At 35.4% G+C, this 22,364-nt stretch overlaps 1 protein-coding gene across 1 annotated transcript in view; it reads left to right on the forward strand.

Moving 5' to 3' along the window:
* Gabra1 (gamma-aminobutyric acid (GABA) A receptor, alpha 1) overlaps positions 1-3,701 on the forward strand; it is a 53,326-nt gene extending 49,625 nt beyond the window's left edge. The window contains exon 10 of the mRNA XM_005376276.1: positions 835-3,701. Within this exon, the coding sequence (XP_005376333.1) occupies positions 835-1,146 (312 nt within the window). The 3' untranslated portion in view covers positions 1,147-3,701. The remainder of the gene's footprint in view (positions 1-834) is intronic.
* The last annotated feature ends 18,663 nt before the right edge of the window (positions 3,702-22,364 follow it).

The following is a 22,364-nucleotide window of genomic DNA, read 5'->3' on the forward strand; positions in this document are numbered from 1 at the left end:
AAGGAAGAATATTAGATTGTATTTCTTCACAGTAAGATTTTAAAATCTCTTGCACACTTTAGCTACATATAATACATCACATATCAGACCTGCCACATTTCACACGCTCAGTATTCACATGCTGTCAGCAGCAGCTGTCTTGACCCACATAGCTCTAAATGAGATCATTTTTTTGAATTGTGTATATGAAAGAATCTCAGAAGAACTGTAGTTGTCAATCATTACACAGACTACGCTGCTGAGTAGCTGACACTGAAGAGGGTAGAAATCATGAAACCCTGAGTAACCCTGCTTTATTAATTGTCCATTTAAAATGTAAGAAGAAGCAGTAAAACAGACCCCTTGAAACGTAGTGGCTTCAAACAACAAATATTTGCTATGAGTCTGAATTAGGGGCTAGGAACAGTCGGTAGCTTTCAACCAGGCATGCCCTGGGCTTGCCCGCATGATTGCAGTTAACCGGAGCTGGAGGACCCATGGTGGCTTCTTTCCCATATCTGGGACCTCTCTATATAAGTGGGCTCAGTCCATTTGGGAGTCTTGTCCGGCTTCTTCTCTTGGCAAGGGCATGTTTCCACAAACTATCATTCTGCCAGAGTCACATTCTAGTGTATATTTTAGTGAGGAACTAGACTCCAGCTTTTGATCATGAAGAGTGTAAGATATTGTTTATATTTTTAATTTATCCCCATAAGATGGTCATAAGTCACACGTCTCAGCTTTTGAAATGAAGCACTCACTTGGGTTCCAAAGCAAGGGCCATTTTGCTCAGCATCTTATAATTTTGCTTCTCATAGCTTACTAAACAAATTGCTTTACTATTTTCTTCTGCAGCCAAAGAAAGTCAAAGATCCTCTCATTAAGAAAAACAACACCTATGCTCCAACAGCCACCAGCTATACCCCTAATTTGGCCAGGGGTGACCCCGGTTTAGCCACCATTGCTAAAAGTGCAACGATAGAACCAAAAGAAGTCAAGCCTGAAACAAAACCACCAGAGCCCAAGAAAACCTTTAACAGTGTCAGCAAAATTGACCGACTGTCAAGAATAGCCTTCCCTCTGCTATTTGGAATCTTTAACTTAGTCTACTGGGCAACGTATTTAAACAGAGAGCCTCAGCTAAAAGCCCCCACACCACATCAATAGGTTCTTTTAGTCACGTTCTGTTGTTCAGTCCTCTGCACTGGGAGTTGCTTGCTGTTCTCAACGCAGTAATTCCCATCTTCTTTATAGCCTCTGTCTTAAAGAATCTGAAGGTTTCCTTATTTCCATAATCCATATAAGAAGAAACCCCTGTCTGGCAGTCCAGAGCACAGCAGAGTATGCAGCTTGCAGACAGGATTCTGAGAGAGGAAACAAGAGAGCAGAATGATGTCAGAAGGAGACAGACAGACAGACAAGGGAGGAAAGGAGGGAAAAGAAGACCCAAAGATGTGAGGAAATGTAGAAGATAAATAGAGTTTAATATAACCCCTAGTCATTTGTAGATATATATTTCCAAATACTCTAAAAAAGATACTGTATATGTCAAAATATTTTTGTGTGAAAGTGTTTAAAAGAATAAATTATAAATGTTTAATGAAGAAAATTTATAAAAATCTATGTCTTTATTGCACAGACTATGGTGTGTTTATGTTTTTGCTTTGTTTTTTAGACTGACTGTATAGCTTTAATGTTGCTTCCAAATCTAAAACATTCCCATTCTTATTCTTTCCTTCTTAAAAAATTCCCAAAGCATTACTTTGTGGTTAAATGATTTTAAAATTCATGGAAATTTCATAAGCAAAGATGCAGTTGCTCACTGCAGAGCACATTTGATCCAATGGAGAGAAATGCTTTAAATAGGCTACTTTGCTATCATCTAAGCTTTTACCACTAGATTTTATGAACAATCATCTTAACGGAGATGTTCATCAATAGAAGCTAAAAATCAATCAATCAATTAATTAAATAATTTTAAAAATTATTCCCTTTTCTACCCCATTTCCAGATGGCACATTGGTCAACTAATCATTTGATTCTCATTATGAAGATGTTTTAGAGGGGCAAAAATATTTTGCAAGCTTTAGAATTGCTGAATGTATTCTTTTATATAACTACATTAAAAGCTTTAGACTGAAATTTACGACTAGCAAACAAAAATAGAACATATAAATTATATATGTAAATATTAAGCATGAGATTGTACATTTTTTACTTTTTTTAAAGTTATGTTCTTAAAATATCGTGTAGGAATCACCACTCTTAGCTGTTAGAATGTTGTTAAATGCTACCGAAATACACTTCAAGTCTGCATTTAAGAACAGAACAGCCTGTAGGAAGCAGATGGAACTTGAAACTTAGGGATACGAAGTCCACTTATATACAGAAAGCCCACAATTTTAAATTGTCTGATGTTCAGTAGCACATCAGTTGCTATCTGCTCAAGTCCTGCTGTACCACACTTTCATATTTTAGGCTAATGTAATATAGCAAGAAAATGAGAAGCATTAGTTGAAACTAGCAAGTCAACTGTATAATATTGCTATATTTGCTGATACCAACTATTTCAATAAGTGCTGTACCATATGTAGCATTCAATATAAAATACATGAAAGAATGTACAGAAAATAGCTTTTATTGAGTAATATTATTACATTTCATTTATAATGTAGCAATATATTTGTAGGTAATCTATGTAAGGGCTTTCAATCAAAGAGGTCCATTAATACTCCCTATAAAATTCTAGTCTGTTTCATTATTGCCCAGATGTTTTAGAGATAAATATTTATGAAGAAGGTATTTTTGAAGTCTTTTGTCTGATAGAGTTTCACAAATATTTAAACTTAGTGTTCAGAATCAACATGTCATGGTCTAAACACATTTACAGTACTATGACATCAACTTTTAACATAATTGCCAAATAAGACAGTTGGGATACATAACTGAGTCTTAAGCAATGTTTTTCTTAAAAAGCTGCTATCCAATGATATAGGAAAATACACTGTGTTTTCCTAAACCAACTCCGGTTTTCATTTTAAGTGTGCTTCATTGTTTGATTTGGTCCTCCCTAAATTTCCTCAGGTAGGCTCATAAAGGCTCTACCAAGGACATTTCATCCGCTGGTATCGTGTGTAGATACATGTATAGAAATAAAATAAATTATGGCTCTAACTTCTTTGTTGTTTGTTTACCTTGTTGTTTTTCGACGTTAATCTAATGTGTTTATTGACAGCATTTTATCTTCCAGATTCCTCATGGCAAATTTTGGTCTGTATTTTGCTCATTAGATGTGACTATTTCTTACTAGTCTGCTTTCTGCTATGCAAGGACTGTATTCTTATCATTTCTTAGTTTGTTAGTATATGTGGGTAATATTCTATTGTATAAATTGATTGCACAGTTATTGAAGACAAATTAATCTATGTAGCTTTTCTACAGTGCTTTGCTAAACCATGTAATACTAGTTAAGTCTTCCTTGAAAATAAAGGTACACTCTTATAGAGGACAGGTCCTGTTTACTCCCAGGAATTTTTTAAAAAAGATGACACTGAATGTTTATTGCACTTTAGTGCAGTGAAGTGGCAATAAAACTTAACACGAGTCAAGGTTGTTTATGGCAGATGCATGTATTGCTTTACAGAGTTTAGCAAAAGCTCTTAATTTTATGTCATTCTGTATTCTATTACAATAATAAAGCTAATGTTATTCAATACTAAGAATATCTGACTGTCTTTTCACATTATCAAGAAGTCTGTTTTAACATCTCTCCCAGTTTCAGAGCACGAGAAATTACTGAGTACTAGCAAGAGTCTAAGCCACTCAGAAGATTTTTAAGGATATGTTAAAAGTTTGATCCTAAACTTTAATTTTAAAAGAAATGTTTAAACAACAGAAGCTTATTAAACACCTGGTGTTAGGTATTGTGAACGGCACTTCAAAAATTTTCAAACCCAATCAGAGACGCTGGTTCAATTGTTCTGTGAGAGGAACTTGAACATTGTAGTTTTAAAAGCTCTCCAGGTGTCCATGTGTAGTTAAGGTGGAGATTCATTACCTGGCATTGTTTATAACTAGGATTGTGTATTAAATTGCTCACCATTTCTGTACTCAGTTGGATCGAAATGTTTATACTCTAATGATATATAAGAGAAGCATCATTTCAATAAGAAACATAAAACTATATCCAGTTTCTGCAGGCAAGATCTCCTGTGGCAAATCTTTCTGTCAGTGCACACCAAAACAAAGTAAATGATATTTTAACCTATTTGACATGCAACGTTCTAAAATAAAGATCAGAATCAGAAGAGTTAACAGTGTTAAGTCCTTTAACAAAATGAATCATTCAATCCAAATAAAATTGCCCATGTGATCAAGCTAAACCTATATATTCAATGATTTCTGGGTAATCCTAAAAAAGAATGTAGTAAATGAGGATTACTTGCATATCAAACCAAATCTATGTCAAGGATCACCAAATAATTATCAAAGGAATCAGATTAAAAAGGAGCTTGACATTATTGCCAACCATCTGTTTGAAACACACTGTACCAGTACTTCTTTGAGTTTTCTAAAATCTGTTCTGCTCTTATAGCCAACAAGAGATAGTATCTCATTTGATTACATTATACTCATAATTTATTTAAATAAGTTAATTTTAAATGTTGATTTGTTTAATTACATGAAATTCTACTAGCATTTTCTGGTAGAGGGTGAGGATGAGATAAATATTTCATGATCTCATTTCTTTTAGATGATTATATACTCTAGGGAAGTTTACAATTTTACAGCAAATAAATATAATACTCCCTATAATGTTGATGATTTCTGATAAATGTATAGGTACAGAGAATGTATATTTGGCAAGTGTATGATAAAAGTCATATGGAAATGTTAGCTGAGCAAGGTTTTGAAAGATGATTAGACATTTTTCAGGGATTTTGTTGAAGACTGTGATTGTTAGGACAGAGACAGACCTTTCATTCAAAGGTAAGAACACATTAATCAATGTACATTAGGATATACATGAATAAAAATTGTTGGATATGGTGAAATATTTTTTTGAGACAAAGTCTTACAGTGTAGTTCAGGCTGGCTTTAAACTCACTATCTAACCCAGGCTGGCCTCATGGCAATCCTCTTGCTTCAGTCTCCCATGTGCTAGGATTACAGCCTTAAACCAAATAAATAAATAGATGAAATTATGTTATTTATGACAAAATATATGATCCTGGAAAAAATAAGTAAAAGAAGCCAGAAATAGGAAAATAAATACCACATGATCTCATTCATATGTACAATCTAAAAATATTGAATTTGTAGACATTTAGAGGTGAATACTGGGGGTTGGGGACATGTTGGCCAAGTGAATACAAAATTTAAATTAGATAAAAGGAATAATTTAAGAGATCTAGTATACAGCGTGGTGACTCTAGTTGATAACAAGGTAGTCATGAAAATTTTTAAGAGTAGATTTTGTGCTATCACTACATAGAGGACAAATATATAAGGCAATACATATAAAAATAGGCTCCATTTTGTTATTCTAGAATGTATATGTACTTCAAAACTACATGTTATACAGGAGATATATAGATATATGTTTTGCCAATTAAAAATAAGTTACTATACTAATAGAACAAAATATTAAATTCCAAATAAAAAGTAAGATATCAAATGAATTAAAATGACACACTAAAATATATAGCTTGTAAGAAATAATAAAACAAAAATAGAAAAAGAAAAAAGCACAAGGAAAATAGAAAATGAAGATTACTGGCCTCATACCACATGCACAGATAAGTTAAATCATCAGTTAAAATGTAAAATATTAAAGAAAATCATATGGTAAAAACCTTGATGATTTGGGGTTAAGCCAACAGCTCTGGAATACCCCAAATAAAGATCAGTGAAAGAATGGTCATGATAATGAGCATTCATCAAAATTAAAAACTCTTATGCTTTAAAAGACAACATTAAAACAATGAAGAGAAATTAAAAACTCATATTCACAATCTAGGAGAAAATGTTTATGGAAATTATATCAAATAATGGACATGCATATTAGAATATATCAAGAAGTCACAGAATTACACATGATAAATGACAACTCATTTTAAAATAGTCCTAATACTTGGATATCTAAAAATGGTCAAAAATCATTAAATAATGTTTAAAATCATTAGTTTTTAGCAAAAAAATCCAATTTAAGCTACAATGATATAGCAAATTAACCCACAGAAAGGTTATAATCAAATATAGGACATCACATGAATTAAGAATGTGGAGAAATTGGAAGCCATGCACACACACATTGCTAACAAGAAAGCAAAATGGTGAAACTACCTTTCAAATCAGTTTGGAAGTTTCTTAAAAAGGTAAACATAAGCATCGTAAATATTAAGGGTTCCACTAACCCCTAGGAAAAAACAGTATTAATCCTCATATAAAATTCTATGTGAATGAAATTATATCATTTAGAAACATTCAAAACTGAAAACATCCCAAATATCCATAAGCGGATGATGAGAAAAAATTATTCATTAGAAGAGAACAAAAGGCTGGTGTAAACTATGTGGATGAATCTCAAAAATATTATGTAAGTAAGGCAGACACAGGAGCTCACATACTGAATCACTGAATCACTTCTTTTGCACGTAGCATCCTGAACAGCTAAAACAGAGCGTTATATCCGAGTTGGAAGTGCAAGTAAGGGCTGTTTGGAGTTGATCATGAGGGATGTTTTAATACAATGAAAATGTGGAAAAAATGCATGTTGGTGATGGCTGCACAACTGTATTACTTTGCTAAAATGTATAGAATGGTATATTTAAAATATATATCTTTTTTGCAGCCCTAGAGAGCAAACGTAGGGACATTTTACTACTGCCTGATACCCCCAATCCATTTTAAATTTTTTAAATTTGCACCAGTGCCTCACTAAGTTGTCCAGGCTGGCCTGGAACTTGAATCTTCCCAGCTGAGTACTGCAAGTAGCTAGAATTACCTCACATGGCTTATATGTCACTTCTATGCTTTGTAAGTTATGCTGCATTAAAAACCACAAAAGATAATGATAGTTAATGGGAAGAACTATTGTGCCGTTCCACTAATACCAAATATGTGCAGCAGTATCTAGCACTCCACATCCTCCAAACTGGGTTCTTTCAAGATAGCACCCTTATTTCCATATGGTAATAAGTACCGGGATGCCACAGGAGTCAAACTCAATTCGCTCCAAATTTGTGTTTGAACACCAAAAATTTTGGGAACTGAAGGTATTTTTCCCACAATCGAAGTAATGGAAAACCAAATAACTGGTGCTGAGGCCCACCTGACAGTTCTAGGTTGTGGAAGTGTCCCCTAAAATACTTCTTTGGATCTGCAGCCAGACACGACCCATGACCAACTCTTGGGCTTTCAGGTGTGTTCAAGTCAGACAGATTTTTGGTTCAATCACCAAGCAAAGACAGGCACACCAAGCAGATTTTTTGAACTTGCCTGTTTAAGTAGTGGGAAGTTTGAGCTTGGACCCATTCAACAACCAAGGAATCACTGTAGTTGAAATTAAGTCTACAGACAGAAAACAAAAGGAAGGGGAGGTTAGCCACACCATAAAATAAAATAGAGGTGGGGGTTTCTTTTCTATAACTGAAAGTAAGTCTAAGGGTCCACACTGACCAATGTATATAAATAATCTAGTTCAGGTGACTTACCCAGAACATCAGGGGAATGATTAGCCATTTTCTTCTTCCACAGTGTGCATAGTCCTGAGATTGAACAAAGATATTATCTGCAGGGAAAAGAATTCACCACTGGAGTATCCTGCAAAGCCATAGACCAGTGCTTCTCAATTTTAGCATGCTTTAAAGTTGCACAGAAGGGCTGGTTAAAACACAGATTGTAGGACTTAACCTTCAGCATTTCCAATCCACCAAGTCTGAGATGGTGCCCAGATTTGCATTTTTATCCAGTCCCTGGATACTGCTGATGCTGCTCAATCAGTGTGCACATTCTGAGAAATCTATATGAAATATCCACATTCCACAGGCTATACTTCCAAGAACTTAAGGTAACAATCCATATGAAGGAGGGGAGAGGGAACATTGAACATTGAAACAGTACAGTATGACTTTATTAGAGAAAATGTATACATGTCACAGTTGACAAGGAATTTAAAAATATTTTTTAAAAAACAGATCTTGATTTTATCTCATTCAATATAAAATTGTGATTAATAAATTCCACCCACACATGGAAAAGTAAGCACAAGTCAGATGAAGGAATACAATTCACCAAAGTTGTTCAAAGAGGTTTCTACCCTTATGTGCTAAAATTCAAATGTTTTTGAAAATCCAGTTGCTTTGTTTGTTAAAGAAGAAATTCAATTTTTGACACTACTAGTGAGACTTTACCCTCCTTTCCATACCATAGCCCAGCAATTTATAGGTCACCCAGAAACGCTTGCTCCTTCTATCTGTGGCTATATCTACCTTGACCATTAGTTCTAGTTTTCAGCTGAATTAGGAGCAGGAAAACGTCTGTGGAGATATAACTCTTATAATTTTTTACGATCTTGAAAGATGCAGTATAGATTATGCTTTAATCTGGTCCAGTTTTAGAGGATGAAAAATGTGCATGCACTGACAAAGTGCTGCCTATATAGATATTTATAATAGTGAAGGTTGTGAAAACATATAGTTAAATACAACTTGAATTTCTGGCACCACAACACTTCAGAGGGACGGATACAAAGAGTCTTTTCATAATGTTGTTGAGTACTTCTCTGTAAGCAAGTTATGTAAGCACTAAAACATAAACATAATATTAGTGATTCTCTGTTCTTTGTCAGTCATGTTTTTCTTTTTTTCACAGACTACTACTGGAGGTTTGTAAATTCACAAATAATAGCTAAGTCTACATAGTTGGAATCCACTTGACTCATAAATTCACTTTTATTTTGTAAATAAAAACTACCAAAAGCTACGGTGTAGAAGACCTTGTGTAAAGGTAGGTAGAGGGCTATGGTACACATTCCTGAAATGTTAACCAGAAATGAATGCATACACTTACTATTTTATATTGGACTTTCCACTGTGCTGTCTTAACCTTTAACTATTCCATTTTACAGTAAAGATAGGTATATAAACCTGATGATACCAAAAGAATGATTAAAGTAATCAAGATGTGGGTTTTGAGCTGAGCATGTGTCACATGCCTATAATCTCAGCATTCTGTGAGGCTGATGCAGGAGGATCACAAGTTAGAGCCCAGCAAGGGACATTTAGCAATTTAGTGAGACCTTGTCTCAAAATAAAAAATAAAACAAAGGGTGGAGATGTAACTCAGTGTAAAGGCCTTGGGTTTAATCCCCTGTACCACAAAACAAATTTTAGAAATAGCTTTTAGGCTATGTGTATTACATTGAGCAGATACAGTCATGAGTTGATTTTTATTTCAGAATAGAAAGATGACTAATATGACCTCTTTCTCCAGAAGTATCTCTTCTGTTATGAACACAGAAGTAGTGTTCTTACTACCTATGGGTTGATTGTAGTAGACTGATGAACGGTTTTTGGAATACCTATGAACATAATTATAATAGATTGAGTAGTGACCTAAAAATATTATGTCTGTGTTATCCAAACTCCTATAATCTATGATTATGAACCTGTTTGGATAGAAAAGTTATTTAAAGATATAATTAAGTTAAGGATCTCAAGGTTAGGTACTCCTGAATTATCTGGCCCTACATTAAATGGTAAGTCCTTAGAAGTCATTACTAAAAAATAAGGAAATTGAACATATAAAGAAAGGGAGAAGACTCAGGGAAGTCACATGGAGATGGAGCCAGAATTTGCAGTGACATGACTATGGGTCACTTCACAGTGACCAGAAACAGGAAGAGACAAGAAAGGGTTCACTCCACAGAGCCTTTGGTGAGGGTACCACCCCCATGACAGCTTGATCTATAGTGTGTGGCTTCCAGAAGTTTGAGAGAATAAATTCCTGTTGTTTTAAGCCATCAGGTTGTGATAATTTGTTACTTCAACTCTAAAAATTAATACAAGACCACAAGTAGGTTTTCCTAGTCCTAGAAGAAAAGGTGCTTTTCCTAAGCAACAGCCCTCGAAATATATCTTTCATTAAGCTTCTTCTAGCATATTAGTGATCTAAGAGCAATAGAGATTTTACCTATATAAAGCAGCTAAGACTTAAAATTTCCAGTTAAGAAAATTATTAGGTAGCTTGTCTAAAAAAGATCCTGAAACCTGAACAACTGAAGTGTGTGACAGTGATGCATGCTATATTTTTTAAGATTCTATCACAGTAGTATATAATGGTTTGATGATCTATTTAATGACACTTAATATCCCTTCTGCATGATACCATTTGAAATCAAATCATTATTCTCATAAATTCCAAAGCTACACAAGCAACCTTTACATGTAGTAAGCTTAAACATCTAACAAGGCTGCATATTTTTTGCATCTCTCTGGAGAAAAAATGGCACCTTTGGTTCAAAGTAGCATTCTCCTACTCATCCTCCTAATCATCATCCCCAAAACTTCATTTGCTAAAATCCTAGGTCACAGATGGTACTAAATAAAAATATCAATAATAGAAGTACCATTTACTTTTAATGGATCACTTCAAAACATTTAAATATCAGGGATCAGGGACACTACCTTTAGGAATGAAAATGTGGATCATGGATTTAGAAAGATACATGCAAGGCAATAGCTTCATCTCATAGATAAGTCCACTACAGCTTAAGGAAGTGAATTACACAATTTGCTCCATTTGTGGAAAAGGTGGTATCTTAATTCCACAGCCAATTACATATGTATTTGCAGGTTTCTATTTGAAAAATGTATCAGCATCAAAGTCACCAAGAAAATGGAAGGTTTGCTACAGACATTGGATGCAGGAACAAATGCTAACAAATGTCCTGGACAGGTGCTCTTTGTGCAAACACTGGTTAAAGTAATATTTAGTAATCATGAAGTTCCTACACTTTCTTCACCTAAAAATAACGTGATGACCCAGTAAGCAACGTTTTCCCATAGACAGCATTAAGATTTTACTAAAAATCCCCCTTTCCCCCACTAATAGCCCACCAAAAGGTGCTCACAAGGAAGCTCTGGTCTTTTAAAGCATTTCAGAGTGTTATGGAATCATTCATTTCAATGATACATCCTTTTCAAGTCATACAGACATTTATAATTGTCTTATACATTCTTCAAAAAGTAAAAGTTCTAATCCTAGTGATACCTTTAGCATAAAAAACATTTAAACTACATACATTAGAATATAAATATTACACAGATCGATGGGAACTGTTATTTTTTATTTTTAAATTTTATTTTAAAGGGAAAAGAAGAGGAAATAACAAAAACAAAGACAAAAACAAAACAGCACAAAAAAAATACAGGATTTCAAAATAAGATGATAGGAAATTAAAAATAGTTGTTATAAAAAAAGGTTGTTATTAGCGACTTTCATCATGAAAGGTCAATTTACTTGAGCAGAAAATAAGATGGACAGAATAATAAAACAAATTCTCTTCCATTATTTCTCTTATGAGTGATATCCAAAATACTGAAACTCATAGAAGCTGAGAATAGAATTATGGTAGCCAGAGGTTGGTAGAAGGAGGAAATGGAGTTTTTCTTAATGGAGATAAAGTTTTGGTCATGCAAGATAAATAAATTCCACAGACCTGCTGTACAACATGGTACCCATAGCTAAAAATATGATAATGTATGATTCTATTCATAGGATAGATCTTGTGTTAAGTATGTTAAATATGCTTACAAAAAGTGACTTATTTAGGAAGAATGGGTATATTTGGTACACTAGTTGTAGTGATATTATGGTTCTGTGCATATGTCTTATCTATAGCTATATTTATATCATCTATCTATATATAGATGATAGATACATGGGTATATATGTGAATCGGTATAGATATATATCTGTATATATCAATATATATGGTACGTGTGCACTTTTTTATATTAATTGTATCTCAATAAAGTTAAAATAGGTAAATTCAATACATTCCTTCTTGAGCGAGGTAAGTAAAAAGGATGCTTGTTAGTAAACATTTGAAACACTGATTGAATATGGTTCACACATAACACTTACCTATTTTGCATTCTTACATCTGGTAATGTGAGCAACTTTGCTGAAGATAACAATATGTAACATAACAACCACTGTTAACTACTATCATTTTGTTCTGAAACCCTGTATCATTTTTACTGTTTTTGCTTTGTTGTGTTTTTGTCTATGTTGTTGGTATTTTGCTATTGTTCTTTTTTATTATTCTCTTTAAAATTAAAAAAATAATTTAAGCTGAAAAATCCCTTATGCTATGAAGCTCCCCTCCCCACAAACCCTACACTTTATGACTGCTCCATTCTATTTGCCAGCGGGTCATTAGGCATGAGCTTAGGACGCAATTTTGACTAAGAAAATGTGATGTGAAGTTTGCCATTGGGCAATAGAAAGGATTTCTTGTTATCCTGAGGAAACATGTAGGAAGAGGTGGGTTCATTTTTATCTGGATGTGGATATTTATGACTTTGTTTCCTAGAATCTCAGTAGCTACCAAGGGATGCTGAGGGGAACTACACTCAGGAGGAATCTTACAATGCAGATGGAGGAGGATACAGATGAAAAGAACCTGCATACCTTCACCACATGGTTGATATGCTGAACTAACTTACCTCCCACCTGTGTTACCCCTGGGTTTCTGGTTCTGTGAGTAACAGATGCCTTTATTATTTGGGCCACTTTGAGCTTGGAGCTTCCTGTTTCAGTAAAGCATTAGATGCCCAGAACCAGACTACTGGGACAATCAATCTGAAGGGCAACCTGGCCCTACAATGATCAATGCTTTTTAACTCTGCCAGTTTATACTCAACATTTCTCAGGTGTCTTGCAGTACATAGGCTTAGAGTCTTCTGTTCATTTCCAACAACTTGGAGTTGTCAGTGAGGGAAGGGTATGTTTATAAATGAAAATAAAGAGATGGAAATCGTTGACTGCAAGTGATCCTTCAAAGAAAATAATTCTATAAAGAAGTAATTTCCTCCCCTCTAATTAAACAAACCAGAATGTTACCTAGACTGTGATCTTTCAAGCAAGTATAAAGACATATTTGCATAACAATAATCAGAAAAATTTATTGTGAAAATAATTTAGACTCTCAGAATTCTGAAGCCCTTCTTTTTATTTATTTGTCAAATTCATTTCTCCAGTTAGTATATAGAGCAAGTATTGTAAGCTAGGTTTTTATGTGTATTGTAGAAATGTATTCTGAAATATAGTAGAACCTACTTTTGAAAATCATGTCCATTGTAATTTGCAAGTAGTCTAGGGATTTTTTGTTTGTTTGTTTTGTTTTGTTTTTTGGTACCAGGAATCAAACTCAGGACCTTGTGCTTGCCAGGCAGGTGCTGTGCCACTGAGCTATATCCCTGGTCCGCTAGATTTTTTTTAAAACTCCTTTACTACTTCAAGATTCAGTCTTAGCTTACACTAATCTGATGTGATTTTTTTGTCTGTTCAGTTTTCTTTTTTGAAACAGGATCTTGCTATGTAGTTCAGGCTTGCCTTGAACTCACTATGGAGCCCAGGCTGACTTTGAACTCACAGAGATATTCCTGCCTCAGTCTCCCTAATGCTGGGATTACAGGTGTCTACCACTTTAACCTGTACCTAATATGTTTTGAGTCATTAATTTGCAAGATTAGAAATTAGGACAAAAGATTATTATGAACTTTCATAATATGATTAAAGTTTGATTCCAGGACATATTTTTGTTTAGATTATGTAGAACATGAGTCATTTTTTGCAAAAATGAGTGAAAACAAGTTTTCTCTACCTCCTAATATAGACAAGAATATATATTTACCCATAGAATATTAAGGATTAACTTCCAGAGCCATTATTTCGGAATGAAGATGCTTTATTACCTCCAAATTTTAGAGAGTTCCCTTTGTGGCTAGTCTTTAAGAGCTACTTATTAGCTTTCTTCAAAGTGGCCTAAGTTTTTGAAGGGACCTTTTTTGAAAGGTAACCTCCATTTAGATGTAATTAATCTAATTTCAGTAATATTAAAATTTTGTCATTTCACCGAGGAACAGTAAATTTGATTTAACTTTTGTCAACATGAATCAACTTTGTTTGAAGAAGTTGAAATGAACTAAACATTAATCCATCTGTTTTGATAGGTGTTCAAATTGTTAATAAATATATAATGTGCCATGTGGACCCCTGAGATTTTTGTGATCTTTTTAGGGTACCCATGTGGTAAAACACATAATGATACTAAGTCTTTTTCCTTGTTTTATTGGGTTAACATTTGCACTAATGATGTAATAGTGATTGCAAGTAAAACTGCACTTTAAAATCAATAAAGGTGATAAAAAAAATCATCAGTAGTTATTGCACCGTTTATCATGGAGGAAAAACAGTTTCACCTAGCAATGTCCTTGATGAAGCAAGAAAATTATCAATTTTATCAAATGTCAATGTATCTTCTTAGTGTTCTGTGTGATTAAATGAAAACTTTATAAAACACTGGTTGCATGATTCATATAGTGATGTAACCAGGAAAATTATATAAACTATTGTTTGAATTCCCATACGAATTATAACAAGCTCAAAGGTGATACTGATTCTAAATGAAACCTTAAATGAATTCTTCTGGTGCAAATCATTCCTATATTTTTTAAGACAAGGAAAGGGCAAATCCCGTCTACTGGAATCCCTCAGCCTTTAGCCACCTGTTTGCTTTTGCTGTTGCCAAAGGTTATTGGGACAGAGCAGAAATGACAGATTGTCTGGAGACCATCAGGCTGCTCACAGCCCAAGGCAGTGCAGGTAGCACCAGGGAGCTGCCTTCTAAGCCTGCCAGGCCTTGTGCTCTTTAATCAGCACTGCTAAATGGTCCAGGTGGCTTGAATTGGGTGCCTTCACATAACACAGGGAAAGAGAGTGAATATTCTCTTCCCAACTGTTCCATTGGCTCCTGTGCATTGAACACAACTGATCTGCAGAGAAAGGGGAACCTGCTCTTCAGGAGAGGTCAGATATCCATAGGAACAAAAAAATCAGTTAAAAAAAACCCTCAGAAAAATTAAACGAAAAACATCAACCAAAAAGAACTGTCTTTCAGAAACAGAAAATGGCAGAAGTAACCACAAGGCCTAAAATTTCTAGAGGTATTTTAGATAGAAGCTGGAGTTTCAGCCTTTTACTCATATACAGAAGATTGTCTCTTTTATGAGCTTGGTTTTTACTAAAACTTAGCTGCCCCTGAGTAACTGTCTCTGTAGGTGTGTTTCAGCCATTCAGATGTCTTCTTCAACTTCTATAGGATAATTTTTATTTTAGGTAAATTTCTGATTCTTGACTTCTCCCATTTGATTACAAGTTCATCTTTCCTTATTCTCCTTATTGTCTTCTCTGGCAGCATAGAATTTATGGGCAGTGTTACAAGCATTATCTCCCCCTTTCACACCCATTTCTGGCTCCCCAGACTGACAAAGCAACTCACAATAGAGGCACCAGACCTGAAAAACTTGCAAAGTCAACATTACATTGAAAGCAAAACAATATGCTTTCAAGTCACTTAAAAACTGAGTTCTAACAGTCTCTGAATAGTGTACTGACCTTAGAGCAGATACAGATTAAAAAAATAGAGGAGCTCAAGAAAAGTATGGAAGTCATGAATGCCCATCACAGGAAAGAAATAGAATCCATAAGACAGATTCAAGCAGGTATCTGGGAGAATAAAATTCCCATGGAAAGTACCCACAGCAGAATGAGCCAATGTGAGAACAGAATCTCAGATTTAGAAAACAGGCTTGTGGTTAGTGATCATGAAAAAAAAGATTTCTTAAAAATAGCAAGGGACCATGAGAAAGCAGCTGCTGGATGAGGCAAAGAAGAATAACTTAAGATTGATTGGAGTTAATGAAAAAGCAGGAGATAGCACAAATGATACACACACACACATACACACACACACAAAAAAAAAAAAAAACCTGCTCATGCATGTCATGGTAGAAAACTTCCCTGGCAGGGAGAAAAGTTACTTCACAGCTGACTTCTCAGCACAAACCCTCAAGTCAAGGACAGCTTAGGGTGAAATATTCCAAGCTCTAAAGGGAAACAGCCTGCAGCTCAGACTGATATACCCCACAAAAGTATCTTTCAAAGTTGATGGAGAAATAAGATACTTCCATGGCAAAGAACACCTGGGGAAATTTATGAAAACCAAACCAACACTCTGAAATATTCTGAAGGACATTCTAGAAAGAGATAACAAGGACAACAACTCCATGAACCCCAACCGAAGCAATCCACCAGGCAAAGCTAACAAACCAGGGGTGGAGGAGGAGCCAACAACAGGAAAACAACATGATAAGGATAAATCAATACATATTAGTTATAACCATCAATGTTAATGGCCTCAATTCACCAATCAAAAGACACAGACTGGCAGAATGGATCAAGAAGCAAGATCCAACAATATACTGCATACAAGAAACACATTTAATTCAAAAAGGGATTCATAGACTGACAGTCAAAGGATGGAAAATAATATTCCATACTCTGGGAAGCCATTAAAAACCAAGGGTAGCTATTCTATTTGCAGAAAAAATGAATTTCAAGTCAAGACTAAGTAAGAGAGACAAAGAAGGTCACTACATCCTCGTAAAGGGAATAATCCAAAAGAAGGTGAAAATTGTACTCTGAACCACAACAAAATTTCAGTAATACCACAAGAAAGTAATCAGTGAAGAAAGAGAATGTACTATGAGTTCAGAGTATAGAATATGAGCTCAGAAACCAAGGGAGAAGGTCAGTGTATCTACCCAAAATACAGTGGTAAGTGTTGAGTAAGGAGACCAGAGTGGTGAGCATCATAGGAGGCAAAGCACAAGGACAAAGGTGCTAACTTAGAGCCAACTTGTGCCTACAGTAGGACAATGAGGAAAGGGATTTTTAAACATTTTACTTATGAACAGGAGAGCAGTCATGCACGGTGCCCTTTTTGTAAGACAGTGCTCTAAGATTATTCATTTCAATGTTTGCATTATTGCCATCCAGATCTAACAACTACAGTGTTTATAAAGATGGATTCTACTTTAAAGTGAGCAAAATTCAAATTCCATTCAGCATTAACTATCTGTGTGAACAAGGTTAAATCCTATATTCTCTATATATAGCCCTCATTTTCCTGACCTTTTAGTTTAGAAATACTATTACTTAGCTCCTAGACAGATTGGACACATTAAGATAGGTAAATCACGGAAAAGCTAAATACAGTGCCTCACACATCGAAGCACTAAGGAATTAGAAATGTTAATTATTCAATCCATTCCATGCCTTTTTAGAGCAGCTGTTAGTTTTTGTTTTCTGTTCCAGGCCCCAGGACTGGAAGGATGAATGACACTGGAGTCCTGTACCCAGCATATTATCTGTGATAGAAGTGAGAAGTTGCCAGAGGTTTCAATCCTGATCAACTTGCACTTTGACAAAAACAAGTGCAAAGGCCATGCACTGCTGCATTGAGTGAGCAGCTCTGGGCTTGAAAGTTTGAGAAACTGAGAATTAGCACCTGGTTGGTGCCTGGGAGATCAGTAAGGTTTCAAAGATATGGAAATAGCAGCTGAGAGAGGATCTTTTAGGAAGAATGAACAGTAGGTGCAAAGGTGTCAGAACTACAGAAGCCCAGCCAAATGGTGCACCTGGAGCCCACCCAGCTAGGACAGGTGATGGAATTGGGGAATTTCCAAAGGATCTGCGTTTGTTCCAGTCTGATTCAAGTAGAGATTGTGGAGGGTATTACCTTCTGTGTGAAAATCATGAGGAAAAAAGAAAAGGAGGGTGTGGCTTCCTACAGTTTGTTGCAATGGTAAAAGTCATTGGCTTTGGAGACAGCGAGGCTCTGGATTTTTATACCTAGTTCTTACTTCCGTGAATTTGGGTAAATTGACTGTTGCAAGCCTCACTTTCCTTATGCATAAAACGATAATTTTCTCATAGCATCATAAGTGTGATTAAATAAGGTGAAAGAATCAAGCTGTTACCTCAGTGTTCAGCATATAACAAATACCTGTACTTTCTGATTCTTACTGGATATTTTATTTATAATAACGCTTTTTATTTAAGGATGTTTTTCAGAGTTAAGGTACCATGCCTGCTGCCATCACCACTTTTGTCTATGCAAATAAAGTGCAATAATGTGTTAAATTCATAATGAGAAAAAGTTTAGCTTGAACAAGGAACACCAGATTACGAAAGACGTGGAGATAATGACAGCCTGGCCTAAAGTTTCACAAATGACATGTTAGTTTCCCTCCACAGTTCCTGCTTCCGTGAGTATCCCACTGTTCACTTCTCCTTGCCTTCTCCTTGATTCCAGTGTTACCCACCATATTCTAATCGGTCTTCATCCCTGAACTATATAAAATATTGAAAAGGCTTTGTGAGAGAACTCATAGTGGAATGGGGGGCCCTTTGCAACAGAGGTCTATTTTAAGGTCTTCCTCCCTTAAAAACAGCTATTTTTGGCAGGGTTAAAACAAGCACTATACCCTTTCAAAGGAAACTAGACGTTTAATGGCTTGAAAGTTATTCCTGAATTAAAAATATCACAATGACAACATTGGTTCACATTTACTCATTTCTTACTATTTGCCTTGTACATAGTTATTATGTGATCTAGGTCTTAACCATATTTTACAGATCTCAGAAGGGAGGAGCTAAAATAGGCCAAAGAGTTCATCAAAGCTAATAAGTAGCTTCTTAAAATCCACTCTTTCACTTAAAAAGACAATTAAATTGAATTATGTGAAATTAAAACTGTAGACCAGAAAATTAAACAACTTAAGCTTCAGTGCTGATCAACTGATAGGCATTGTTGGACAAACCCTTTAACTGTCTCCAGCCCTTGACCTATACATGTATAAAATGTATAACTATGTTCAAGGCATCCTAACAATTTCACATATATTTCTAGAATTTTTATATCAGCTTTCCACATAGTTATCATTTGGTTTTCTGTAGATCTTCAGTCAAACTGGCATTTTCTGTAGCTTTCTAGGAATTTCCTTGAAAAATTTAATTTAAAAGGCAACTACAGGATAATGCATTATACCAGCACCTAAATGAAAAATAGCTATCACACTTGTTCACACTTCCCTATTTTTTTTCAAGGGCAGACATTGCTAATCAATCAACAGCTTCATTCCTGCCAAGGCTAGATGATGGGGCTTCATTATCCCACCAAAATGCAGGATTTGACATATGAGATAAAATTTATTTCTCAACATATCTACATAGTGATGAGTTGCTCCTTTGGGAAAAAATGCTCTTCATGAACACCATTTTGAAAGTAAAAGTCTGTAGTCCTGGAGTCAAAACACTTTTCTCCTCCCCCTCTCCCCCTCCACCCTCAACACCCTGTCCTTCCCTTCCCTTCCCTCTCCTCTTGTTTTCATCTTCTTCCTCCTCATCATCTTCCTCTTCCTCTTCCTTTTCCTTCTTCCTTTCTTTCCTCTTTTTTTTTTTTTTTTTTTTTTCTGGTAGAGGGAATTGAACTCATGACTTTGTGCTTGCCAGCCAGGCACTGTGCTGCTGAGCTAAATCCCCAGCCTCATCCTTCCTCTTTCTCTTAAACACTCTCCTCCTCCTCCTGCTCCTCTTTTTTTTTTTTATCATTTTTCCTCTTTTTCTGGCAATTTCTTCAGTTCTGTCTTTCTATCATAGACCAAGTCAAGCCCTATGTTCTTTTGATAATCTCCTAGAAATCTGCCTTAGCAATGATCCTTTTCTCTCTGTCTTTCTTTTCTGTTTTTTTGTACTAACCACAGGCCTGACTTCTTGGACTTCGATTATATTCAGTTTTGAGCATGATTATACAGTTAAATAAATTCTTCTTCTGTTCTTCCACTTTTCATTATTCAACAAATACTTATAAAATTTTTATGCATAAAGCAGTGAGCTAAGCACTATGAATAAAATATGAATAATCTAACCACAGACTCTACATTTACTGAAGTTCCTTTGTCACAGGAGATAAGCAACAACTGAAAGTTTGATAAATCGATTAGAAGTGATCCAAATGAACTGCCTGGGACATAAAGAAAGTCTTCCTGGGAAACAGAAATTGTGTTCTTGGAGATATGTAGCAATTAGAGAAATACAAATAGGTGTTTGGAGGTTTCCATGTAAATAGGGCCATGAAGAACCAGGCACAGTGGTGCATTCCTTCCATCCCAGAACTTGGGAGAATGAGGTGATTCCTGTGAGTTCCAGACCAGCCTGGGATGCACACTGTGTTCAAGGCTGGTCTGACCTACACAGAGAGACCCCGTCTCAGAAGTCGAGGGGGAAGTAAGGAGTAATTATGTAGACCCGAATGAAAAAGTAGTGAATCAACAGAGAGAAAATTCAATACATTTCAGGCACAAGGTAGGAGATGATAAGGGATGACACTGAAGAGCTATGAAGGGGTGTATCAATAAACATCTTTCAAAGCTACCAAATTCAACTGTAGATTTTTTTTTTTTGAAATTTATGTAACTAATTTGAATTGGCCAAGTCACATAATCAGAGAAAATGATATGTATCCAGACAGCAAGAGATATGGAAACAAAGAGAATCCTGGGATCTCAGTAGCAAGAATCCATGCCACTTTCTCTGGGACACGATTATTGCATTGTCTTAGCTGCAAACACCTTGGGTCCTTTTTAGTATTCTATTCTGAATTAATTGTTGAAAGATATTGACTGTCTAGTTTAGATTATATATTCCCCTGGAGAGACATTGTGGTTGCCAATCCTAAGGGAAGACTACAACACTATGAGGCAGGAAGAGTCCCTTTCCCCAAAATAAACATGCATGGGAGGAATGCCATGTTCATGTAAAAATATAGAGAATGCAGCAAGAGATGGATGTAAAACCACACACCACACAGAGGCCTAGTATAGCATAATGAGACAGATGGATGCTAAACTGAGGGTAGTGGTGTGTCCCTCCACAGTTCATGAGGAGAGTATCAGCAGGTCTACCTTAAGGAGAAACAATGAAGAATGGATTAGTGGTGGGTCATCCTGGAAACCTACTGGTTTACAGGGGAGGCAGGAGAATGGAAATCTGGTAGGAGGGATAGAGAGAAGGAGATTAGTTTAAGAGATAGTAATCTAACAGATTGAATGGCAGTGGAAAAGCTGTGTGGATCAGAGCAGCCAGCAAGTGTCCAGGAACCAAGAAGCATCTCAGCAAATGCCTATTCATATGACTTAAGAGCTCTATGGTTTAGAAGGTATTTAGTAAATATTGACATTTCTAGACATTCTATGCATCACAATACCTGAATTTTTCCAACATATTCTTTACTTACACACCATTTATAATAATTTACTTTAATGTCACAATTTTATAGTTTTATTGTCTAGTTATAAGTAACATTCATTATGAGACAGTAATTGTTTCATGTGAAGAAGAATCTTCTGAAAAGAAAAAGTAACACGTGGTGGTTCCAAACTTGCTCATGTTGCCTAAAGATGCAAGAAAGTAGAAAACTTTGGTAAAAGGACATGTGGAAATAGTGATAAATATTTAAAAGCTAGGTTTACTAATCCTAGAAGCTCTTACAAAATTGAGTTAAGCTTCATTGCTTTACAACTGAAACAAATACAGTCGTGAATTTTACCTATTTTGAGAAAATAAAAATTATCTTCTAAGCATATGAAATTTGACAGTAATGAAGTAGAAGATATAGATGAATATAAGGTTTGATATAATCTGAATAAAGGAGTAAAGTCATTGTACTTGTTAAGCTTGTACAATGGGGGCTCAGATTTCACACAATTTTATTTACTTTTTGGAACACAATAAAATGTCAAGGAAAAATATCACCAAAGTTTCCAAAGCAAAACAAAAAGAAAAATATTCTCCAGAAACAGGTTGCTGCAGGATACCACCCCATATAGGGGCTTGGGAGTGACTGATGAAAATCTGCAGTTATCACCCGTGCACCACTGGCACAAGGAAGGGAAATGAGAAAGCAGAGCCAGGGCTCAAGAGAGCTCGAAATGAAATATAAATTAAATGTAATCATGCGGTGTATTACCAGCTATGTTCCTGTGCAGCTCAAAAACCCGTTTCAGTATAAACACAGAGACAGAATGTTCCGTCTGCAAGAAGTTGACCTCAGAAGGGAAAATAAAACGATCTATTTCCACAGCTGAAGCTCACTCTTGAATAGGGAAATATGATTGTGGGAGCAGAATGGGCAAAGTGCTGCAATTCAAATGAACTCTTCAAGTTTGAAAGAACATCGTGGATCAGTCTTC

This window comes from Chinchilla lanigera, unplaced genomic scaffold (assembly GCF_000276665.1).
Source record: "Chinchilla lanigera isolate Chin_1 unplaced genomic scaffold, ChiLan1.0 scaffold00007, whole genome shotgun sequence".
Taxonomy (NCBI): Eukaryota; Metazoa; Chordata; class Mammalia; order Rodentia; family Chinchillidae; genus Chinchilla; species Chinchilla lanigera.